The sequence below is a fragment of the Melozone crissalis genome, unplaced genomic scaffold, assembly GCF_028551555.1.
Source record: "Melozone crissalis strain CALT ecotype California unplaced genomic scaffold, PUWL_Pcris_2 ptg000052l_1, whole genome shotgun sequence".
NCBI classification, from domain to species: Eukaryota; Metazoa; Chordata; class Aves; order Passeriformes; family Passerellidae; genus Melozone; species Melozone crissalis.
In genome coordinates, this window is record NW_026535830.1 from 1,422,482 (window position 1) to 1,448,579 (window position 26,098).

Here is a 26,098-nt window from a genome sequence, read left to right on the forward strand (position 1 = left end):
CTTGCACCATAGGCTTCCCCTGGAAACACGCTGAAACTTCGTGTGCTTCCATGTCACTCGGCACCGCCCGGAAAGTCCTTTTGCCGCTTGTGACATCTTCCTTCCATGCCCAGTGCTCTCACCACTGTGCATGGACCAGAGCTGCTTTTATGGTTGTCTTTTAAGGATGCCTTGTCTCATTCCAAAAAGGCACAGTCTCTGCTTTGGGACATCTGTCCCCCCCATTTTTCCCAACCCCCTGGGGCCGAGGGGTCCCCACAATGAACCCTCCTGGTTCTGAGGCACTGCCTCCCCCTAAGTGCAGTCTCTGTGTCACAGGAATAAAACTGAGTCTATGGCTACACAAGAAAAGTCCAGCCAAAAGGCCACTCCAATCATCTCTCCCCACTCAGCCAGGCTTCTTCACATCCTTCGGGCCAGGTCCTTGTCTCATCTCATCTCTTATCTCCCTTCTTATTCAGCTCCGAGGAGGATCAGCATTTTTGCGAGGTCCCAGTCATGAAAGAAAGGGGTTAAAAATTTCAGTCTCTGCCTGTCCCAGAGCTCCGGCACTCCCACACTTGCTGCTGCTTCGGCCGGGCACCTCCTCCCTCGCTGCATTAAGCCCCCCTTTCTCCTCCTGGGCCAGCTGCTATCACATTCGTCCTCGCCGGCTCTCCCTCTCTCTCTCCTGGGGGGGTGTGGCTGCCCGATGTCTCTTGGGGCTCCTCCACCCTTCCATCCTCAAGGGCCTCCTCACCCCCCATCTCTGTCCAGGCCCAGGCCTACCACATGGCTGCCCCTCCCCCGCCCAGCAGCAGCGGCTGGACGGGGGAAGGGAGATCCGACCTCGGTCCCTCAAAGTTCCAAGAGAGCCTCCCAGGGCCGAAGCTCTGCTTTTAACCCCTGTGTGTTCTCAGAGGTGTGTCCAAACCCCACTGGCTACACCAGGTGCCAATATCAAAATCCGAGCACCCATTGGTTTGACCACAGCATCCCAGAATTCCCACTCCTTCCTGGTCAAACCACCACAATCTCTCTTTTCTCATGTCTCTTTCTGTCAACCACAGCACTTTGTTATGGTAACACAGCTAGGCTCAAGGACACGCTATCTTGCAGGTGCAGGACTTGGAATTAGCCATGGCCTTGTACTTTTCCAATTCCAAGCTACTCTCCCAACATATTGCTATTGTATTTCTGTTACCAATGAATATACCCAAGCAAAACAACTTTCCAAAGAATTCAGTTGTGTCTGTGCTCTCTAGTACCTCAGGTCCAGAGGTCTTTTGGGTGCAATGTTTGGACAGTAACCAAGCAAAATTGACTTGCTGCCTGACTCACTGTGGTAAAACAATTTATGTTACAGGCATGCCGCATACTGGCACAGATGTCACTGTAATTTCTCACATAGTCTGGCCCATTGATTGGGATTTGGTGGCTCCTTCAGGTTCCCTCATAGGGATTGGAGGTGCTGCCGTGTGTTTGCAAAGTGCATCCATTGATTAACATTACAGGTCCTGAAGGAAAGACAGCAATAGTGCGCCCTTTTCTTGTTCAGAAGCTTCTCACCGTCTGGGGGAGAGACGTCCTGTCCCAATGGGGAGCAGAACTGGAGGTGGGCCTGTGATGGAAACCACGTCAAAACATGCCACTTGAAAGCTGACCTGGAAAACTGATCATCCTATATGGATTGATCAATGGCCTTTAACGGAGAAAAAAATTAAATATCCTTAAAAAGTTGGTAAAGAGCAATTACAACAAGGTCACGTCACTCCCACAAATAGTCCCTTGAATTCACCAGTGTTCATCATCCACAAGAAGACATCGGACTCCTAGATGTTGCTTCATGACCTGAAGAAGATCAAGTGATTGAAGACATGCGACCTCTTCAACCTGGACTCCCTTCTTTATCAATGATCCCATAACAGTGGCCTCTCATTGTCATTGATTTAAAGGACTGTTTTTTCCACATTCCACTTCATGCTGATGATGCTCCAAGATTTGCTTTTTCAGTTCCGATCATCAATCGAAGAGAGCCCATTCAGACATATCACTGGAAATCATTGCCCCAAAAAATGAAGAACTCGCCTTTAATTTGCTGGTATTTTGTTACCCAAGCTTTTTCTCCAGTTCAATGTAAGTTTCCCAGCTCCTTGATTCTGCACTACATGGATGATTTGCTCATCGCGGCTCCAACGCAGGCAGAGATAGAGAAAACCCGTGCTAGTATTGTTACTGAAATCCAAAATGCTGGACTTGCAATTTCTGCTACAAAAATCCAAGAAGTTCCACTCTGGAAGTATCTTGGATGGGAGATGACTGAGAAAACAATAACACCACAGAAGATACAGCTCAGAAGCAGTGTCAGCAATCTGCAAGGCTCACAGCAGCTTTTGGGAGAAATCAGTTGGGTCAGACCTGTTTTGGGAATCACCAATGTTGAACTGGGTCCACTTTTCGATTTACTGAGAGGAAGCTGCAACATCAACTCTCCAAGAACCTTAACACCCAAAGCTCGTTCAGCCCTTGACAAGGTCATGGAAGCTCTCCAAAGACAGCAAGCTCATCGCTGTATTCCAGAAAAGCCTTTCTTTTTTGCAATTTTAGGAGAAAAAATGCAACTTTGTAGCCTCATTTTTCAGTGGGACCCTTCTGAGAGAGATCCTTTGTTGATAATAGAGCGGATTTTTCTTCCCTACAGGTTTCCAAAGACTATTTTCACAGTTTTAGAGATGAGAGCAAAAATTGTAATTAAGGCCAGGACCAGATTGTTAAGTTTAGCAGGTCAAGAACTTGCAGTTATCTATTTACCATTGAAAAAATATTATCTTTATTTGGCAATGCAAAATTCTGATGATTTGCAGTATGCAATGTTGGACTTCCCAGATGTTTGTTCTGTTCATTACTGTCACGGTCCATTCCAGTTAACGGGTAACGCAATGATTTTTTGGTGCAAAAATATCCAACAAGGCACAGGGGATTTGCAGTAACAAATCAACAAAATGCAGTTTTATTGAAATAACCACAACTGAAAAGTGTTGGTGAGGGGAACTGGGGAAGAAAGGGAGAAAATAAGGAAAGAGGGAGGACAGGAGGGTAGAGGGGTTATAGCTGCCGAGATGTGGTGCCACTTTTGTCCTTCGGGGTCCAGCCGTCGAAGCTCACTGGGTCACGTCTGGGGAGATCTCGAAAAGCACGGCTAACCAGGGCTCCAATTATATGATTTTTTTGTTGGGGGGAAGGGAAGCCAAAACCAAGGTCTCCGATGAGGGGGAAAGAACAGAAAAAGGGGGGTACACAGAGTCCTAGCCAAGCAACAGGCAAAATCATTGTTTTCATGGCCCAATTCTCGCAGGTGTGTTTATTCTGGGCAGCTTTTCCCCCTTCGTGCACACCTCCCCCGAGCTCGGGGGGGGTGTTCAGTCCCAGTCTCTGGAAGAAGGTGAGAGGGGGGTTTTCTTGCACGGGGATTTCTTGTCTTGGTTCCTTGATGAAGAGGCTCACATCTCTGCTTGTCTGTCACAGTGTGTGAAGGCAGACAAGAGGGGTCTTCTTTTGGAGGGGGGCACCACCCTAGAGCTCAGACCAGCCAGGCCAGGAGGCAGGGAGAAGGTCCAGATCCATTGTTCAGAAAGGGCAGAATGCCCCCTTCAAGTTCAGCATGGCGTGTTCTGCAAACAACACCTGTGGAAACAGTGAGCTGAGAAGCACCTGACCTCCCCTCCCCACTGGCTCAACAGTTTTTAACTTTTCGGTGGTCTTTTCTTCATGGCAATTGTGAGGCAAGAATGAAGGACATTTTGGACAGACTCTCACACGACCCCGTGACTCACAATTGTCTTGAGGGATCTTCATCAGCAGAACTCTGGAGTGTCGTTGATGAATCTTCAGAACTCATTGCATGTCGGTAGCATAACCCGGAAAAAATAGGGATGACAGAAAAGACGCGGATAAAAAGAAGAGAGAGGGAAAAGAAAAGAAAAAGATAGGGGAAAGAGAAGCAATAAGCAAACATAATTAATATTGATTATCATAACAATTTAAAATGGCTAATTATAATAATTTCAAAAAAAATGGCTAATTAATTAAAGCAATATCATTTGTATAACAATTTCAAAAAATGGTTGAAACAAATCACAAATTTTCAAAACAAAAACAACAAACAAATCATAATATAAGCATTGTCTTTTAGAAATTATTTTCTAAAATAATCTACTAAAGATCAAAATAACCTTCTGTAAATCATACTTGAGAATCAAAAATTGCTCTAAAGCACATATGCTCAATTCGTAATTGTTTTGTGTCAAATGTTTTGGGGACGTCTATAGTGTAGAGGACATCGGCTAAGCGGTGTGCATTGGCTACAGACATCAATCTCCTTAGCCTTTTCATCATGTTCCAATTCATAATGAATAGGGCTGCTGACAAGATAAAACCAAGCGTAATTAGAATCAAAAGAACAACAATTGGGTGGCACACACTGTTCAGGACACCTGTGGCAGTAGGTGACCATCCAAAGACCGTATCCCACCACCTATGCTCAGCATCTTGCTTTACCCTCTCCATAACCCAGTGTATTTGTTCTCGAGAATTTCAACCAGCTCCTGATGGAGCAGCAGTTGTCTCACCAGGGTAAGGTTCATTCCGATAGGAGTGGGCATCAGCTTGTGAATCAGTGTGTATTTGGATTGCAATAGGTAGTGAGAGGTAACTGGAGCTTCATAAGAGAAATCACATCCTACAATCTTAGTAAAGTTACAAGCACAAAAGTTTGAGTGGTTCTTTGTGTCTACCACAACATCATCTACAAACACAAAATCACAAATGGTTCTAAAGCATGCACACCCATTGCCTATGTATATAAGAACTGTTCCAGTAGCCTCATTAGGACGAATCTCAAAATGACAGATGTTTTGCTCTGTGTCTAAACAGATATCCTGAGCTACGATTACATTGCTTTCACACATGAACCCTTGTTTTTCTCGGACAATACAAGATTCCAGATTAACAGTTTGCCATTTGTCATTGACCTGACGGGCCCATCCCCTATGTTCTGTGGGATAGAGAACAGCTCCGTCATGGTTTAATCCTAATGCAAGAACAGGGAATGATAGTGGAACCCTGGAAAAAGTTAAAGATAGAATCTAAAATGTTAGGCTTTGTGCTTTCCCAGATCAACTGCACCTGCGTAAGCAGTATGATAAATTATATAATTGTTAGATGTGATGATTGTTTAGTAATTAAATGTAATTATTATATAACCATAAGAAGAATAGTGAGAAACTATGTTGGAAATTCAGAGAGGGGCTAAATTTATGTATACAATAGAACAATATAAGTTTAATGATTAACATGAAAGTTATGTAACGATAGAGTATAAAACATGATCATTTCAGATGTATGGTCGGAGTCAGATTTGGGTTGAATATACCCCGATTCCCAGAGCTCTTAATAAAAAGCACCGCATATAATCGCTCCGTGATTATGTGTTTTTGAACGCTAACAGGAAGACCAAATGTACAGAAGAATTGCATATGGTTAAAACAAAAGCAGTGGCTGTGTTTGAAATGGGATCATAAGTAAAGTTCACCAGATTCCACCAGGATTGGAATTCTCTTTCAAACTCAGTGGCACTGTCCCAGATTATTTTCTGAATTTCTGTGGGGAAAGTGCCTTCCTCGCCCTCTCTTATAATTGAAGCAGAGTCTGACTGCATCCATAATTGTGCCTGGATACAGCTGAGGGCTAAGGAAACACTGTTTTGTGTAGCACCAAGTGCATCAATCACCAATTTGTGATCATTCACGTTCACTCTTTCCCAATTTGGCAAAATGTTTGACAGCAGCCACTGGTGTGTCCCCAAGGGTAACAGAGATGACCTCAGTGGTTGCTGTAATTTGATCAGATCTCTAGTTGTAGCAGCCAATTTGTACTTCAGAATCAATGCTATTCAGAATTCCCAATCCTGTACCCACAACACCGGTCACGTCCCTTGGTGTTCTAATTTTAAAAGAGCTTCGTTTCCGAAGCAAAGTGGTCCAACCTTCAAAAGAAGTTTGCAGAAGCAGAGAACAAGCTGGCTGAATATCTGAAACATTGTTCTGCATTAGCAATTTGACCTGTTTGAGAGACCATGCTGGACTGAACAATATTTGTTGTTGGCCAGTTTTCCTGATTATATAAGGTCCAATCTTGAAAATTCTTGGGATGAGTATGACCGGTGGTACGGGTGAAGTGGTGACAGTGGTAAAGTAGGTTTCAGCATTTATTACAAATTTAAAAGAAAGGTCTTGAGTATCCTTAGACCAGAGGCAAACTACCTCCGCAGTGTGAGTTAATGTAAAACTGTGCCAGCAGTCTCGTATGCTTGGGTGCGTACAGACTTGCTCCTGTTTGTTTTCCAGATCTGTGGAAACACTGATTGCAATTGCTTTGCTATAGTCAGACCCATTAACCGTTCAACACCCAATGCTAATTTGTTCTCCCACTACTCCTTGAAGCTGCCAGGTTTTCTGTTTCTCCCATTCTCATGTAGTATACAACCTGTCTTCATGTGTAACTACTTTTAGTAAGTTTAGACCCGTGACATCTCCCATAGATCCGGTAAATTGCAGGAAGGCTTGAGACCAGGGCCATGTAAAGGGGCTTTTTGTTGCCTCTGCCAATTGGGGTGTGATTGCCGTGTTTACCGTGCTCAGTGCAGGCCTTGCAGTGTCTGCCCTTTGAGATGTGTTAGAAAAGGGCTTCACACCTTGCGTCTGAGAGAGCGTAATTACAACACTTGGTGTGGGTTTTGGTACAGTGTTTATCTTAAATGTGTAAACCAAGCCTCTTAATCCGAATGGACTAGCTGTGTCATTCTGCCAACGACATGTCACGTAAGTAGGTTTGACCAAAGTAAAACTGTACCAGCAATCAAGTGATTCATCATTACAACCTCTTCTAATTGCAACATTGTTAGTTTTGGGACCTAAAGCATAACTACCAATATGTTCCTGGGGGCAGCAGCACAGAGTGAGGGGACTTTTTATTTTGGAACACCCTCATTTCTTCGTGGGACATAATTTTGCTGAAGGGACGTCCAGATGATTCCTTCCACCTGTTTCCATAAAATTTCCAGCAATTATGATGGAGGTGGCCTTTTCATGGAGAGTTCTTTCCACCTTTCTGCATGTTACCACAATTGACTCACCAACCGTTCCTGTCAGGGTTCTGATCAATTCGTTCTGGTCCCATCTCCACTCATTCGGGCGGTACCCCTTGGAGTCGTGCAGCACTAGGGTTGCCAGGCTCGGGTAATGACCCTTGGGATAGGATTCAAGAACATTGGTGTGCTGAATGGTGGCTTCGGGCCACAGCTGCTCACCAGGGGGTTGTCCATGAAATTGTGGTAATATGCAGAAAAGTATTAGCAAGGTTATCATGTTTCGGATGATTCTCACGTCCCTCGGGGTTCTCCTGTAAAAGCAAAAACAACAAAAAGTCCTGCCACTGAGAGGCAGAAAGGAGTTTAAAATGAAGGGATTATCCAGCGTGTATGTATGCGGTGCTCTTTTCCAAGAGCATCAGAGGCTACCCATGCATGTTTGTTCAGAGGGGTTTTCAGCACAAGTGGTACCTCGCCCACCGTGGGGAGGTCACTAAGACAGGTTGTCCAGGGTAATGTGATGGATTATTTGGATCGTCAGGACCCTCCAGCGAAGGGACGATGCTTGGAGGTGTAGGGTAAAAAGCAGTGACTTTGGGGCAGCCGTTCACCCCCCACCTGCCATTTACCTCCTTAACAGCCTCCCACAGTCAACAGTCCCAGTTTGCTTTCTGTGCCTTAAGGAATCACTTCAAAAGGCCATTTGTCCTTTCCACAATCCCATTAGCCTGAGGGTAGTAAGGAGTATGAAAGTTCCACTTTATGCCTTCGGTTCTGGCCCAATCCTGTACCACTTTAGCAGTAAAGTGAGACCCGTTGTCAGACTGAATTTCTTGCGGCTTTGGAAAAGTTCCAAACCACCCCTGCAAAGCTTTAACTGTATTATCTCCTGTGGCCCTTTTAAAAGCGTCAGCTTGTACCAACCCAGATACAATTTCCACTCCTACTACACAAAATGCTTACCTCCTGACTTCTTAAAAGGACCAATATAATCTACCTGCCACGCTTCCCACAAGCCTTTACCTTTCCTCAAATGCAGAGGGTCATCCTCTAAAGGGTGCCTTTCCAGTCGCTTGCAGCACTGTTCGCATGCATGTTTTACACATTTCACAGGTAACTGGCCAGCCACGGGCGTGTGCTTCCTGGTACAGATCTTTTGCACCTGTGTGCTGTCTTTTTACATGTAACCATTCTAATAGTTGATTCCAATCCTCTGAGATAGTTTCCTTTTTCAGGTGGCTAAGCCTTGCTAGTTCATCAACTCTGTTGTTCCATTCTCCTGCTTGATTCCCATCTGTTTGGTGAGAAGATACCCAACCAACCAGAAAGTTTCCTTTACTGGCGATTTCTAGGATTTCTTGCCATTTATCTTTCTGCCACACTGGGATTCTCTTAACTTCCCAGCCATTCTGTTGCCAGAAAGGGAGCCACTCAGTGCAGCCTTTGTATACTGCATATGAATCAGTGTAGATGTAAACAGGAGAAGTGTTCTGTGCCTCACATTGGAAAACACTCCAGAGAGCTACGAGTTCTCCAACCTGAGCGCTGCCCTCCCCTTCTGTGATAATCTTTTCACCAGATGAAATATGTAAGGTAGCCACCTTATATTTCCAAGTCTTTCCTTCCCACTTTGAAGAAGCATCTGTAAACCAACAGTTTGCTGCTATCTCAGGTGAGAAGGGTGGTGCTACTTTTATTACAGAAGCAGGTTTGTCTTGGCTGGTGTCCAGGCTCTCAGTGTTTTGTATTGCCAAGAATTTTGCAGCACCTTCTGTGACAGGAAAGCTATTGCAATAGTACTCTATTTGGGCATACCATTTCCTGACTGACGACTTTTGGGCTATGCCATCGGGTGGAGGGGTCCCATTTGTGACAGCTTTAATTACCTTGAAGGGACCTCTCAAGATGATCGCTTGCTGCCGTGTGATTTTTCTACTTCAATGAGAGCTAAGCTAACAGCAAACGATCCCTTTTCCCAAACAGTGTATCTTTTCTCAGCATCCTTAAAACCACGGGAAAAGAAGCTGACAGGCCCTGTCGGACCCTCAGGACCTCGCTGCCAAATGTGTATTGATAGGCCTGAGGAGGCAAATCCCCATTCCACTTGGAAAGGGTCTTTAGGATGAATGGGCCCCAATGCCTGATGTGCTGTGGCTTCAAAAATCAGTAATTGTAATGCTTCCTCCTGAGAAGGAGTCCAATCCCATTTGACTCCTTTCCTTAGTAAATTGTAAAGGGGCCTAGCAATGATTGAGAAATCTGGGATATGTTTCCTCCAGAATACTAACAGTCCTAAGTCTTGCTGGAGGTCCTTTTTGTTTTTAGGCATTTTCATCTGCTCTAAAGAAGTTAAAGTGTCAGGTGGGATACATGTGCTTCCGGATCACCACCAAATTCCCAGAAATTTTACTTCCTGAGAAGGCTTTTGGATTTTCTCTGGGGGAATCTTTGAATCTAGGCTCTCCAGATGAGAGATTATATTCTGCTGGAGATCCCCCACCCCCTTAATTTCCTCTCCTCCTACCAAAATGTCATCAATGTATTGGTAAACAGCTACAGTGTCAGTTTGAGGTATTTTTTCTAATTCCTTAGCTAAAGCATTGTGTGCAAGAGTTGGAGAGTGTTTGTATCCCTGAGGGAGTCTAGTGAATGTGCACTGTTGTCCCTCCCATGTGAATGCAATGTGGTCCATGTCCTCTGGCTGTGTAGGTATCAGGAAGAACATGTCTTTGACATCTATCGTTGCCATGATTGTGTGAGCTTTTTCTTGTACTGATGTTATTAATTCAGCTAAATTTGGCACTGCTGCAGTCAGGGGTCAGTGTTGGCATTGAGCCTACGATAATCAATCGTGAGCCTCCACGTCCCGTTGGGCTTTTGGACTGGCCACACGGGTGAATTGTATGGGGAGTGTGTGTTAATTATTACTCCTTGGTCACGCAAATCTTGAATAACCAGTTTGATGCCTTCCCTAGCTCCAGAAGGCAAAGGATATTGTTTCACATTGATTGTTTTACTGCAAGGCAGTGCGGGTGCGGTCTGAAGCAGCCTAATGTTAAGTGGTGGAGTGTCAAAACACCACAGAAAACCCTCAGTGTCTTCCCACTGCCTTCCTGCAAGGACATCCATCCCTAGCAGATTGTTCAGAATGTCCCCAATTACCATTTTGACAACTAATTGATTTTCCTCTCCAGGGAGTGTTACTTTGACTAAAGCAACATTCATGGGTTCTATAGTTCCTAAAGCATTAAGAACGCAGCATTGCCTTTTTGTTGGAACAACTCCACACTTCTGGGCACCTTTATGTGTTAGTGTGGAGATCTGGGCTCCCGTATCAGCTATGAAGGTTACCAGAACTTATTTGGGGCCCATGATAGCTGTGATTAATATATCTCCTGATTTGTTTTTTGTGAGCATTCGTAGGTAAACCCAACCTCCGTCCCTTCGTCACCTGTAAGCAGCGGAGATATCAGTTTCCTGAAAGCTCTGTTGGTGTGGATTCAGTGTTTGTGTTTTGGGGTACGGGCGGGTGGACAGTTATGTTGCTTAGGCTCTGTGAAAGAAGTTGTGAAAGGGTTACTTCTGGCTTACTGCCAGTGCTTTTTAAGAGACATGCAGCCAGGGTTTCACTGTCCAAGTTCTGAGAAAGAAGCTGAGAAAGAGTTAGCTTTGGCTCACTGGCTGTGTTCTGTGGGAGGGACTGAGATGCAGTTTCACTGCCCAGATTCTGAGGGAGAAACTGGGGAAGGGTTAACTTTGGCTCACTGGCTGTGTTCTGTGGGATGGAATGAGATGTACTGTGTGTACTGTACTGTGTATTAGAATGGGGACCTTAGGGCATCGGCCTGGCCACGGCCCTGCAGCTCACCAGGGACCCCCAGAAGCGACACCTGGGTGAGAGGTGTGTCCCCAAATGTCCCCAGGGCAGGGAGGGTGACGAGGGACACACAGGGCGGGGAGGGGTGGATGTGGCGGATCTGTCACAGGGCGCTGAGTCCCGGCTGGATGATAACAGGGGTGCAACAGAGCCCCCGTTGGAGCTCCGCAGAATCCCAGCTGCCAGTGGAGGTTCGGTGCAGAAACAAAAAGGCAGCAGCACGGGCCCTGGGGTGGAACTGGGGGAACTTTATTCAATGGTAAAACTCCCTGAGTCTGTAGCAGGCTCCATGGAATTGGCCAGGGCCCCATGGAGGGCTGAGGCTTAGCGACAGGAATTGCTGAGTCATGATGAAATAGCAAAATAAGCTCCTGTCTTCCACCTCTCGGACCCCAGCTTATCTCTGTAACCCCATAGGTCACTTTCCCCCAATCCCTACTATTGGACAAGTTTGGATCCTTTTGTACCCTATAAAAAGGGGCTATTTTAGACCATTTGGCAGAAGAAGAGCGTCGCTGGAACCCTTTACACACCCCCCAATAAAACCATCGCTGTGGAACGCCAGGACCTTTCTTCTCCTCTCTCATCTGCTTCCCCCGATAGCCTGCCAGGCACCTTAGCAAGCAAGGAGCTGGAATTCCAAGAGAGCTGATAATCACTAAAGAGCTGATATCCACTCAGCTTGCTTAAGGTAGCCATGGCCACGAGCAGCCTGGGTATTTGGGCTCTCGGTCCCCAGCAGGGACTGAGCTATCCGGCCCGTGCTGCCTTGCTCGGGGGCAAAACCTGCCCTGCGGGCTGAGGGGCAATGCGAGTCCAGGATCCCAGGACCCTAAACAGACAACAGCTTATAAACGGGGGGGTCTCAGGGAGGATAAAATCTCTAGCTAATCGGGGGAACTGGGGGTGGGACACAAGGCAGGGAATACAATGTGTAAACCAATGAAGGACTTCAAGGGAGGAGAACAGCTTGAGTAAACCAATGGGGTTTCGAAGGATACAAAACTGACAGGGAAGTTTCTAGAGGGGAGGGCAGGTTCGGGCAGGGATTGACATTGAAGCCATTTATTACAATGAACAATAGTTTCTGAGAAATAAAAGAATTAAAAGACACTTAAAGTATATCAAGGGAATCGCAGAAGTTAATAAATAACCTAAAATACACTGTTAGGGAGAACTTTGATCAGATATCTAGATAAGTTAATAAATAATCTAAAATACACTCACAGAAGAAACTTTGGAATTAGAATATTTGAAGAAGCAGAAGTGGAAGCCAATAAGTTAAAGTGACCTGCCAAGCCGTTAGAATCAAGCCAAGTACAACAGTAACTTCTGCCAAGCCATGGAAAAACATGCCAAGGATAACAGGAAGATATCCAAATTAGGAAAAGCTTAAAATTTAACTAAGGAAGACCCAGAGTTCCCGGAAGACTCCGCCTATACTTCTGCCTGCCTATGAATATGCATGTAATAAATGATGTAATCCTTGTTCAAAATTGTATAAAAACCTGCTTTTGCTGTACATAATTTAGAAATCCATTTAGTGATTTCTCCAACGCGTTGTCAATAAATACCTCCTGCCTATAGACCTTAAATCCAGTCTCTGGGCAGCTTATTATCGCCTTTTGGGGCAAAATTCGGTATCAACATTCAATGGAAGGAGGAGTAAGGAAGGGTCTGGGGCAAAGGTAGGGGCAGGAGGGGTTAACAGCTGGGAAGGGGTGGAGGTTTGAAACTTGGCAGGGAGTAGCTGGGTAACAAACAGAACTAAACTGAATAACGGGGAGGACAATACAGAGGGGTTGCAAACCCACAAATTACACAGAGAACCTGCCAAATAAAGAAAGCACGCTTCAACAGGTGGACATCCTGGGAGTGTCCTCAACTCCTTAAGGGACACACCAGGATTGTCCCCAGCAGGGGATTTTGGGATCCTTGATGGATTTTTGAGATCCCTGATGAATTTTGGGAGGTTTTGGGATCTGTGATGAATTTTTGGGGTCGCAGTACCAGTCAGCATGCGAAACCTGTCACGATGGATTTGGGGCCAGGGCTCTCTAATGGGGTTTTTGAGATCCCTGGTGAAGTTTTGGGATCCCTGATGAATTTTCGGGGTCACTGACTGATGTTTGGGGTTGCAGTCCCGGCCACCATGAGGGCCCTGTTGCAGCAGGGGCCACTGGAGGGGCCATCCTTGGGGACAGCCTGTGGATCCTGTGGCTCAATGTCACCAGCAACAGTTCCGTGGCCGAGAGCCTGTGGGGAGTTCCAGGGGGATGCGTGGACATCATGGGTGAGGAGTTTTGGGGGGTTCTGGGGTGGTTTAAAATGTGACCCATAGCATGGGGAATGGACCCAAAATGGAGGGGGAAGGACTCAAAATCAAAGGGTGTCATGGGATGTCGTGGGGTGTCACAGGTGCCGTGGCATGACTCTGCCTGTGCCAGGGTGGGCGCAGACACTCAGTGCCAGGAGCACCCATGGGAACATCCTGAGGGACACGGGGACACCCCGCAGGACACAAAGAGACCCTGCAGGACAGGAACCCAAGACCTCGGGGACTTCAGCCCCACCAGGGGTGGGGACAGGGACATAGGCGGAGGGACAGGGACACACAGAGGGGTGACAGGGACACACGGGACAGGATGGGGACACAAAGAGGGGTGACAGGGACACACGGGACAGGACGGGGACACACAGAGGGGTGACAGGGAGCCATGGTGGGGGATAGGGACATACAGAGGGGAGGAGGGGACATGATGCAACCATGACAAACATCAGGGGACAATGTTGCCACATCTGTGTGGATGCTGCCACCAGGACGCCTCTGGTGACACCCAGTGCAGGACAACCCGACCTGCCAGGTGACACTGACCTTTTCCCCTGTCCCCAGCCTGTCCCCAGGGGCAGCTGAGGTCCCCTGAGTGCAGTGGCCCTGGGACACCCTGGTGGCTGTCACTCGCTTACGGGCCGCTTGTCATCAGCTGAACAATGGCCCCATCCTGCCCTGATGGGTGGTGACATTCAGCTGGGACACCGCGGTGGTGACAGTGGGGATGTGGTGGCAGGAATTGCATCAGGCAGCGCTTTGCCATGGCCCAGATGAAGGTGCTGGTGGCACTGTGGTGGTGGCATTGATGCTGTCCCAGTTCATGTCCCTATGCATGTTTGCCATGTTCCCATCCATGTCTGTGTTCTGCCATGTCCCCCCATGGCCCTACACATGTCATTGTACCCCACATGTCCTCATGCACGCCTTAGTTCAACACCTTTATTTCTACCCCAGTTTCAGGGCTTTGAAAGGAATGAACAGAAACCTTTTAGTTTCAAGGCAAAAAAAAAAACCAAACTATTTATATATCACTGCTGGCAGAGCAACCATGTGCTTGGCGGGTGGGAAGCACCTCTTTGGAGGGGTTGCCACCCAACTGTCTTGAAAATTGGAAAATTGAGGGTTTTGCCCCAGTCCCTCCAAATTGGGCTGTGGAAGATATCTGTGGGCCAGAGAGAATTAAAACGATGGATTTATGTTGGAGAAGACTTCCAAGGCTATCCAGTGTTGTTAAGGCCACCAGAAGAGGCAAAAAGTGATTTTTTTCTGGGGTCAGGAGTGGACAAATCAGCTCTACAAAATGGATTTTGGATGTTGGTCCATGGATGTGTGCAGGTACCCACAGGCAGCCAGGAGGATGTGGAGCCCCCCAGCCAGGTGTCTTCCCAACAGGGATCACCGGCACCACAGATCACCGGGGGTCACTGGGGATCATCCAGGGTGGACCTCCCATAGGGGATGGAGCTGGAGCAGTGCAGGAAGCTCTTCCTGCACTCAGGGCACTCACAGGGCTGCCCTTAGTGGTGCCTCCGTTGATGGTGGGTCACGGCTGAGCTTTGCCGGAATCTCTTCCCACACTCGGGACACTCATAGGGCGTCTCCCCGGTGTGGATGCGCCGGTGGCTGGTAAGGTGGGTGTTGCGCTGGAAGCCCTTCCCGCAGTCGGGGCAGCGGAAGGGCCTCTCGTCTGTGTGAGTGCGCAGGTGAAGCAGGAGATGGGAGCTGGTCTTAAATGCCTTCGAGCATTGATCACACACGTACGGCCTCGCCCCAGGCCCCTCTCCGCTGTGGATGCGGCGGTGCCTGACGAGGGTGGAATTGTCATTGAAGCCCTTCCTGCAGTCAGGGCAGCGGAAGGGCCTCTCATCTGAGTGAATGCGCTGGTGCTGGCGGAGATGAGAACTGGTCTGAAACCTACTCCTGCATTTATCACACTTGTAGGGTCTCTCTCCAGTGTGGATCCGCAGGTGGACAGGCAGGTAGCAGCTCCTCCTGAAGCTCTTCCCACACTCGGGACACTCATATGGCTGAACCTCTGTGTGGATTCTCCAATGGCGGACCAGGTAGGATCTCTTGCTGAAGCTCTTCCCACATTCCGAGCACTTGTGGGGCTTCTCCCCAACCTGAAGCTGCTCATGGACCCCCAGCTCTGAGCTCTGGCCGCCTTCCTGGCCCTGGGTGGAACTTTCCTCCTCAGATCCCCGAGATCTGTGTTTGCAGCCCCTCCTCATGCGGGTTCTCCAAGACTTTTCCTCCCCATTGGATTCCTGCGCTGTGGAGTTGCTCAAAACAGCCTCTTCCACGAGGTTCTGCTGTGGGGATTTGTCCTCCCTGCTCTCCATCCTCAGCTCCTGCTCTGGGGGAGGAAGGACAAGGAGAGGATGGGATTTGCCTCTGTACCACAGGGAAGGGCAAGGAGATGCCCCCAGTGCATCCCCAGCAGGACAGCTTTGGCAGCAGGGTTGTCCTGCAGCCGGGGACCGTGCTGGGCTGGGAGATGGAGCAGGAGAGAGAGGGAAAGGGGCACTGACTTCCTCCTCACCTGCCTGGGGCTCCCGGGCCATCTTCCTCTTCTTCTTCCTCACGGCCTTGAAGCCCCAAAACGGATAGCCTTCAAGAAATAATGAGTTAAAACATGGAATGTGAAACATTCGAAGAAAGCATAGCACTTAGGAAACATATAGAGCAATAAATCGGCTAAGGCATGGAACACAATGACAGGAAAGAGAGATAGGGATAGGGGAATTGATGGGCTAAGCATGTTCAGAGCCAACAATGTCAAACTGACCCTAAGAGCCTTGCCAAGCCATGGGACCAAGCCAAGTACACCGGGAATTGGCCATATTAGGATAGGAGTTCAAAAGTTTAAGGAGGAAGACTCATCAGGTGACCCCTGTCCACGATGAAGGCAACCGGAACGACCACCAAAATGATCCTCAAAAGAGATGTCTCCGCCCACACTCCGCCTACACCACGCCTCTTATGAATATGCATGCAAAAAACATGATTATGCATGTGATATGATGTAACTTTATATTCAAAACTGTATAAAAGGCTTGCTTTTGTTACGAGATAGGGAGAAATCCCTTTTGTGATTTCTCCGACGTGTCGTAATAAAATACCTCCTGTCTATGCTGACTTAAATTGAGTCTCTTAGGCAGTTATTCTCGCCTTTTGGGGCAAAATTCGGCATCAGCCTCCTGCATCGGGCCAAGGTTTGAGAATGGGAAATCCTGGTTTGGGGGAAAACAAGGGCTGAGCGCGTTGGGTTTCATGGTCCCGCTGCCCAAGTATAGCTGGAGAAGTCAGCGCCCCTTTCAGCCTCAGGAGGCCCGGAGCCCGCTCATCCCCAGCATCCCGCACCCCTCCAGGCAGCCGGTTTGTCCCCCGGCTCCGGGATCGCCCCTCTGCGCTCTCCCCGCTCCGGGGCTCCCGAGCTCCCCCCAGCTCTCCAGGGCATCTCCCAGCCCGAGATCGCCCCCGTGCCCGCCGGTACCAGGCGAACGTGAGACCGCCCATGCTCTCTCCACGGGAAATTTACGGTTCGGGTTTGGGGTCCTGCAAGAGTCAAACATCCCCCGCCCCACGAAAAAACCCTCCCGGAGACCCCCCCACGATGGATCTGGTGCGAGCTCCCCCATCCCGCTCACCTGCGGCTGCTGGAGGGGGCGATGCAGCAGGAGCCGGGGGAGCTTCGGCCTGAGGGGCGGGGGAAGGCGGCGGGGAAACCAGCGTAGTTCTGCCGCTCGTCTTCCTCCCGGTCCTCCTCTTCCTCCTCCTCCTCCTCTGTCCCTCCTCTTCCTCCCGCTCCTCCTCCGCTCCCAGCCCGGCCCGGACAGTGCCGACCCCCAAAAGCAGCCGCGCTCTGTCCTGGGCGCGCGTTCCGAAACAACACCGCCCCGCGCGGCACTGGGAGTGATCCTGGGAGCACCGGGAGCGATCCTGAGAGCAGCGGGAAGGAACTGGGAGCGCTTTCCCTGCCAGTGCCGCTCTTACCAGGAGCACTGGGAGGGAACGGGGAGCAAACAGCGCCCGGAGGCGGCCGCAGCCGGCGGTGGGCGGAACCACGGTGGAAGGCGTGGTTATGCAAATACAGGAGCGATCGCGCGCTGGGATTGGTGGACGGGAGCAGCGCGGGGTTTATTCGGTTGTGTGAGGGCCGGGGGAGCCGGAACGATGGCGGCGGCGTGCGGTGAGAGGGGACGGAGAGCGGGAATGGGGACAGGGAGTGGGAACGGGACCAAGAATGGATATAGGGACCGAGAATGGGACCGGGGAAGGGGACCGGGACTAGGGACAGAGACTGGGAATGGAGACCGGGAATGGCACCGGGAATGCGGGCAGGGACCAGAAATGGCACCGGGAATGGGGACAGGAGCCGAGAATGGGGGCCGGGAGTGGGACCGGGGAAGGGAATAGGGACCAGGAATGAGACCAGAGATGGGGACAGGGTCCGCAAATGGAGACAAGGACCAAGGAGGAGAATATGGGAACGGGACGGGGAACATGGAAACAGCAACCGCAGAGAGAATATGGGCTGGGGATTGGTGCTCCAAAGTGTCCCACTGAAAGCCAGCAGGGGCTGTGAGCTCTGCAGCTGGGCCTCCCCTGCGCTGCTGCGGCCCAGGGCCCAAAGGCGGGAGCTGCAGCCTCGCTCCTGTCTCAAGAACAGGAGCCTCCTCCAGGCCCATGGCCCCTGCCTGGCCCCAGCGTGAGGGAGGGCTGTGGTAGACAGGGAAAGGCGCTGCGGAAGATCTCGCGATGTCACGGAAAGCCAGGACCCTCAGATCCCCTCAGATAAGACCATCTGCTTCCCATAGATAAGAAACTAACATAGGAATGTAACCCTCCTAACCAAATTCCAGTAACTTTCCATCCCCTACCCAGTAACAGTCCACCTCTTACTAACCATAGATGGTAAAGACAGACCCACATTGACGTAGAGACCCCTTAGACAATAAAAACCCAAGAGACGAGACAATAAACGCCTTTTGACCGTCCATCACATTGATGTCTGCGTGTGTCATTGGCCCGAGTGGCCCTAGTGAGAGGGCTGCCGTGCCGTTTCCTCAGAACCAGGTCGCCTGCCTTGCTTCAGAAGGCAACATACTGGTGCCAAACCCGGGACTGCTGCAGCGCCCGGGGAACGGGAATTCTCCTGGTCAGAGGGCGGCGGCTGTAGCGGCGGGTCCGACTACAGCGGGAGGGACGCCTCCGGACCAGCGTGGACCATGGAATCCACAGCGAAGGTCGTAAGTCAGGCTCATGAGCAATGGGGAATTAAAGGTGAGCTCAGGAACTCTAATCTTGCTATTGCAAGGCTCCTAGAGCTGGGGACGATCGGACGTCCGGTAAAAATATTATATTCGGGAGCGCGGGAGAAGTGTACTGCCGCCTCAGCAGAGGACTCTAAGTCCGCAGGCAGAGGTAAAAACCTCAGAGCGTGGGGGAAAGTAGAAGAGACCCTACGCGAGACGTTAGAAGAACAGGAGACGCGGAAAGCCGCGTGTACAGGTTTATTAGCTACACCAAAGCCGGGGGTGGGGGCCGCGACACAAACCGCCTCCGAGAGCGATTGGATTGAAGGCGGGAACATGCGGGGGCCGGGCGCGTTCCATCCCTTTCCGAGCCCGAGCCCAGACCCCCCGGAGCCCCCAGGAGACCCCCCGGAACCCCCAGGGAACCCCCCGACCTTCCCACGGAGCCCGCCGGGTCCTAGCCCCCCCGCGGAACCATCCGAGAAAACCGCAGTTTCTCTATCCGTCCCTTCCCCGCCGGTCGCCGATCCAGCAGAAGAGGCAGAGCAGCGCGCGCGATGCTTCTGGCAGGGACCCGCGGAGAAGGCGCGGAACGCGGCCGGATGGTCGGACCCTGCCGGGATCGGTAAAAACTCGCCCCCGCCATGTGCGTTTAAAAATGGCGCCGAACCACATGGCGAGGGCGGAAAGGGAGGAGGAGAAGGGCGGAAATGCCGTCAGGCTGCTTAACAACGCATGCGCGGGCGAGCGGGGAGGGGGGGCGGTCCCCGCGGTAGAGTGTCAGACCAACCAGAGCGCTCTATTCAAATTAGGTCCTTATAGGGCAAGGACCTCCGCCGGCAGGAGGCGGGGGGACCCCAGGGGGAGGGAGCGGCACCACCCCCAAAGGGAGGAGCGGGGTCGGAGCCGCACAAAACGGCACGGAGCGCTGGAAGTGTACTGGCAGTCAGCTTCCGGCTCAGAGTCAAGTAACAGCTGCTCAGACAGCTCGGAAGTGCCGACCGAGCCCGGCTGGGACTCGGAAACCGAGAGAGCAGAATTAATGCGGTTTCGAGCGAAACCGAATAAAGCTTTAAACAATATCGGGAAACAATCGCAACACAAACTCACCGATGGGGGAAAAATAAAAGCAGCCTGTGGGGACCGGGCACCGGCAGCCTCCATGCACGCTTTCCCAGGGGGGGTTGCCGGAGCGCGGGGGAACCAACAAAGGGCATATACCCCAGTTAACCCAAAAGAAGCCAAAGGGATTTCAGAAATAGGGATCAACTCAGTTGTAGTACCCACTCCTGAGGACGGCCTTTCTAGCAATAACGATCTGCTCAATTTTGATATTACGCAAATAAGCCGCATGCTTTTTGATGGGGCGGGGCGGATTGCATTTAAGCAGGAATGGCAAGACGACCGTGTTAGCCCAGGCTTCTGGGGAAGGACAGCTAGTCAGCGAGCACAGCTTTCCCTGGCAGCACCCTCACTCCAAGCATCCCGGCCCCGGGGAAACGGGAGAGGGAGGGGGCGCGCGGGCCACACTCAGCCTCCTCCCGCTGCAAATGCGAGACGGCCCAGCTACAGCAACCCCCAGTGGGGCAGGGGACCCTCAACCCCTATGCCCCCACAGGGAGCAGTCAATTTTGCAGAATTCTCCACCCCTGTTAGGAAGGGACGTTCTCTCCTTGCTCGGATTTCGGATCACAAATTTACCACGAGGGCCACTGCTGTACACCCCCCGCTGCCAATCAAATTGACTTGGAAATCATCAGACCCTGTATGGGTTGAGCAGAGGCCGCTGACAGAGCCTCGAATGGCAGCCTTGCAGGAACAGGTCGATCGAGAACTGCAAAAGGGTCACATAGAACCCTCCACCAGCCCTTGGAACACCCCGGTATTCGTGGTCCCCAAAAGGCCCGGACAAGGCTATCGTCTCGTCCACGACCTGAGAGAAGTGAACAAGATGATCAGACCCATGGGTCCAGTCCAGACACTGCTACCCACGAACTCAGCCATCCCCGAAGGGCAGCCGTGTGCAGTACTGGATATCAAGGACAGCTTCTTTTCAATACCTCTGCACCCTGAGGACAGAGAGCGATTCGCCTTTTCGGGGGCATTTCGGAACGGTGAGCGGCCCAACCTTCGCTTCCAATGGAAAGTACTTCCGCAAGGCCGGGTCGACAGCCAGACCATATGCCAAATCACCGTGGACAAAGCACTGACGCCAGTCCGACACTCCTACCCCACCGCAACCATCATCCAGTACAAGGGCGACATCCTGGTCGCAGCACCATCGACAAGCCAAGTAGATCACCTGGTGACCACAGTCACGGAAACCCTTCAAGCCAACGGCTTCGAGATCGCGAGCGCAAAGATCAAGAGAGGACCCTGCGTGACCTTCCTGGGAGTAGGCATCACAAGCTCCCACGTGACACCCCCCAAAATGAAGATCAACCGAGACACCGAGACGCTCCACAACGTGCAACGCCTGGTGGGATCGCTGCAGTGGCTTCGCAACATCGTCCAGATTCCTCCCGAGGTCATGGACCCTCTGTACGACCTCCTGAAAGGAAAGAACCCCTGGGAACCCAAGGAGCTGACACCGCAAGCAACGAGCTCCCTCGACTTCATCGAAAACCGGGTGGCCACTGGCACGCTTGCCAGGTGGAACCCAGCCATGCCACTGGACCTGTACGTCCACTTTACACCGAAGGGGGGAGTGGGAGCACTGGCCCAAGGACTTGCAGAAAAGGCCCGACCGATCCAATGGGTGGTCCTCGGAAGACCCGCTCGTGCGTTTTCCCCAGGAATCGAGTGCATCGCCAACCTCATCATGAAAGGCAGGAGACTCGCCTTGAAACACCTAGGGACGGAGCCGACAAGCATCCACCTTCCATTTCGCAAGCAGCCGACCATAGAGTCAGCCGCAAAATCAGAGTACCTGGCCCTTGCTCTCTCCGGCTTCGGAGGAGAAATCTCCTACTCCTCCAAGCCACCCTGGACTAAGCTGCTGACCATAGTCGACATGGACATGCCACCGAAGGTCAAGGACAGACCGCAGCCAGGACCAACGGTCTTCACAGACGCTTCCTCCACGACTTCAACCGCAGCAGCAGCGTGGCAGGCAGGAGAGCAATGGCACTGTGTCAAAGCGTGTGACCCCACGCGGTCAGTGCAACAACTGGAAGCAGCAGCAGTGGTTTTGGCGTGCAGACTCTTCCAAGACGAACACCTCAACATCGTAACGGACTCCATATTCGTGGCAAGGCTCAGCCTAGCCATGGTAGGACCAGGAGTGTCAACATCAGCAGCAGCCCTAATGCTGGAAGAAGCACTCTCCTCGCGACAGGGCACCGCGTCAGTCATCCACATCAACAGCCATGACCCAGTCAAAGGTTACTTCCAGATCGGCAACGACAAAGCGGACGCCGCAGCAAAAGGCGTTGGGACCTTGCAAAGAGCCCGTCAACTGCACGAGTCGCTCCACATCGGAGTCAAAGCACTGGCGAGGAGATGCGGAATCTCGACGGCGGACGCCAGACATGTGGTAGCCACCTGCCCTCATTGCCAGAAGTCACCCCTTTGGACCTACGGAGTCAACCTGAGAGGTCTCAAGCCCTCAGAAATCTGGCAGTCGGACTTCACCTGGTGCGAAATACTGAGGCCCCGAGCATGCTTGCAGTGACAGTAAACACTTATAGCGGAGCGATCGTAGCTACACAGCACCCCAAAACTAACTCCAAAGCCACAATCCAGCACTGGCTGACAGCCATGGCTTGGCTAGACATCCCCAAGCAGATCAAAACGGACAACGGCTCCAACTTCACCTCCAAACAAGTACAGGAATTCGCCTCGAAATGGGGTATTACGCTAGTGCATGGCATCCCACATAACAGTACCGGACAGGCCATAGTAGAGAGAGCAAACCAGACCCTGAAAGCCAAGATAGAAGTGTTGGCAAAAGCAGAGGGCTTTGCCAATGCCATTCCCCCAGGAGATCAGGCACGTATGCTGGCAACCGCCTTGCTGGCACTGAATCAATCCCCTAGGGGAGATGAAACAAACAGTCCCGTTCAAAAACACTGGGTCACTCGAACGCTAGAAGAGGGCCCGCAGGTGGTAATCAGAAACGAGCTAGGCGAGTGGGAACGGGGTTGGAGGCTGATGCTCACAGGGCGAGGGTACGCAGCGGTCAAAAAGGACGGCAAAATCAGGTGGTGTCCACTTAAGTCGATTAAACCGGACCTTCAGGGCGAGCAGAATGAGACTGACGAGAATTGCGAGTATTTGTTTACAGGACCTGCTCGTGGGACGCCCTCGTGATGCGTACTTCCCGGTTCCGGACGAAAGCGACAGACCACCAAGCCGCCAGGCAGCACCCGAGAGACCCGCACGGGTGAGACCCAAGCACCAAGGGAGTTTCTGTGGGATTTTGCTGTTGGGGCTAGTTGCCAGAGGGCAAGCCAGCCCAGATCACTACCCCCATCAGCCCTTCAGGTGGGTCATGCGACACCTTAGTAGGGGCAAAGCACTCAGAGAAATCGCCACACCGTGCTCCGCATCACCGACGGGTTTCCAGGACAGCCAAAGGAACTTCCATCGAAACCAGCATAAAATCCCTAGATTTCAGGCATGCACCGATTACAACAGGACGGTCTTGCAGCCAGATCACCCTAGCTGGGCCACAGGACGGTAGTCCTTCAAGGGTCAAAAGAGAGGGAGAACGTGCGAATTATCAGGCTTCAACCGTCAGCACCCCGAGCGGTCGGACCCAACAAAGCGATTAAAAGCGTGCCGAAAGGGAGAAACGTAATCTACCCCAAAACCTTACCCACAGGGGTCAGCAAAGTCCCGACCGGTCAAGCGGAGACCTTTCAGATGAGCCGCTTAACCGAGTCAGACTCAGACCCAATCCTTCGTATGTTAGAAGCTACCTTTGTATCCCCGAACGAATCCAACCCTAACCTAACCGAATCCTGCTGGCTTTGTTACGATGTCAAACCCCCCTTTTTTCGAAGGAGTCGCTCTAAACACTCCCTTCAGTTATTCCTCGGCCAACGCCCCTCACCAGTGCAGATGGGACACCCCTCGCAAGGGAATCACCCGGAGTCAAGTCACAGGCCGAGGCAGACGCTTTGGCAATGCAACCCTAGCTAAGCGGGGAGGCAACATCTGCACCAAAATCGTCAAGCCTAACAGGAAAAACAATAAGTGGGCAGTCCCATCCGCATCTGGGAGGTGGGTTTGCCAGCGATCCGGAGTGAGTCCTTGTGTGTTCCTTCCCAAATTCAATGACTCTAACGACTTCTGTGTCCAAGTTCAGATTGTTCCTAGGGTCCTGTACCACTCAGACGAAGAAGTGCACCATCTTCTTGAGGGACCCAGCCAGATCCACAAAAGAGAAATATAGACAGGTTTCTAACAGTCACCTTCGGACCATGCCTGCTGAACAAGCTGGTCTCGTTCGTTCAGACCCGCCTGGAACGGACCAACATCCTGTACCTAGGCCGACGACAATTGCTGTGAAATCAACCGGAGAATTCAACCAGAGAATTCAACCAGGGAACAACGTCAGTCACAAGCTCCTCCGAACTTGTCTGACAAAAGCTAACTCAGGACTCCCAAGACCCTTTTCCCTTGTCAAGCTACAACCTTATACCTCACTTAAGTACCTATGTGCATGTCTACCTCATTCATTTGTGAAAAGGGGGGGGGAGATGTGGTAGACAGGGAAAGGCGCTGCGGAAGATCTCGCGATGTCACGGAAAGCCAGGACCCTCAGATCCCCTCAGATAAGACCATCTGCTTCCCATAGATAAGAAACTAACATAGGAATGTAACCCTCCTAACCAAATTCCAGTAACTTTCCATCCCCTACCCAGTAACAGTCCACCTCTTACTAACCATAGATGGTAAAGACAGACCCACATTGACGTAGAGACCCCTTAGACAATAAAAACCCAAGAGACGAGACAATAAACGCCTTTTGACCGTCCATCACATTGATGTCTGCGTGTGTCATTGGCCCGAGTGGCCCTAGTGAGAGGGCTGCCGTGCCGTTTCCTCAGAACCAGGTCGCCTGCCTTGCTTCAGAAGGCAACAGAGGGCTCTGAGGCACAGCGGCTGCTGGCAGGAGGGGCTGCTCCGGCCAGCTGGGGGCCTCTGAGAAATGCCCAAAGCCTTGTGCTCTCTGCAGCTGGCCAAGGACAGCAGCGGGGCTGAACGGTTCGTGTGGCACAGCCAGCCCGAGCTGTGCAGCCCTCAGGAATGGGACCAGGACAGGACCGGGATTGGGAACAGGGCCAGGAATGGGGACAGGGACTGGGAATAGAACCAGGAATTAGACTGGAAATAGGAGATAGGGACAGGGACCAGAATAAGGACCAGGCTATTGGGACTGCAACCGGAAATGGGAACAGGGACAGGGACTGGGATATGATTGAGAAAATGGGAGAGGGACCTGGAATGGGACTGGGGATGAGAATATTGGAATGGGACAGGGAATATGGAAACAGGAACCAGAGAGAGAATATGGGACGGGGATTAGGAAGATGGTATCGGGATTGGGAACAGGAATAGAGGAGTGAGAGTGGGAATGGGAATATGGGAGTGAGACAGGGAATACAGAAATGGAAATGCGGGACCAGTAGTAGGATTGGGAATATGGGAACAGGACGGGGAATATGGGATTTGGAATATGGGAACGGCAATGTAAGGTTGACCCAGGGCCTTTGTGGGGTCTGGTTTGGCAGCTCTGGACCCCCGGGCCTCACTATCTCACAAGGACCAACGTAAAGGACGGGAGGCGCTTTTCTCCTCGGGACCAAAAATCCCACCTTAACTGTGGAATCACTCCAGGCAGGTCCAAGAGGGGAAAAGAGATCAAGTGTCTGATCGCGGGTGATTTTAAACCCAGGGAAAGGGGGGCGGAGGAGAGAGGCCACGGCCAATGGGATACAACTGATGGGAGGGCTGAGGGGAGGAGTAACCCAGGGCAAGAGCAGCACCGGGGCTTTGGGGGAGAGGGGTGTGTGCGGGACAAACCATGTGATACAACATCAACTATTCCCTGCAAAATAACAAGACCAGCCAGTGCAGAACAATAACTAAAGAAACAACTTAGTGCAATACAACCAGACAGACAGGACAGGGACAGGGAATGAGACTGGGGATGGGATTCAGACTGGCATGGAAGCAGAATGGGCCCAAGAGTGGGGTGACATGGGAATGGGCCAGAGGAAAGGAGGGTGACAGCAGGGAGAGGGGGATCCTGTACAGGGAACTTCAGGAACCAGGATGGGGGAGATGGGAACAGTCCCAGGGCAGGGGGGCCTTGATCAGCTGCCCCAGAACTGCGACCAGGGCCTCCCAGCACAGCTGGAGCCACTCAGCCTGGGGTGCCCAAAGCCCTGAGCAACCCCCAGATCCCTCCCAGGAACCCTCAAATCCCTTGGACCCAGCATCCCCCACATCCCCTGGAAGATCCCCCCATGTTCCCATCAATGTCTCCGTTCAAT

At 51.2% G+C, this 26,098-nt stretch overlaps 1 protein-coding gene and 1 pseudogene across 3 annotated transcripts in view; one reads left to right on the top strand and one right to left on the bottom strand.

Moving 5' to 3' along the window:
- Positions 1 to 26,098, top strand: part of LOC128943635 (zinc finger protein 271-like) — a 684,983-nt pseudogene that overhangs the window by 645,389 nt on the left and 13,496 nt on the right.
- LOC128943645 (zinc finger protein 239-like) overlaps positions 14,807 to 26,098 on the bottom strand; it is a 313,995-nt gene continuing 302,703 nt past the window's right edge. For all 3 annotated transcript variants that reach the window (XM_054286532.1, XM_054286531.1, XM_054286530.1), the window contains one exon: positions 14,807 to 15,662. In XM_054286532.1, coding sequence (XP_054142507.1) covers positions 14,853 to 15,662 — 810 coding nt within the window. In that variant the 3' untranslated portion in view covers positions 14,807 to 14,852. The remainder of the gene's footprint in view (positions 15,663 to 26,098) is intronic.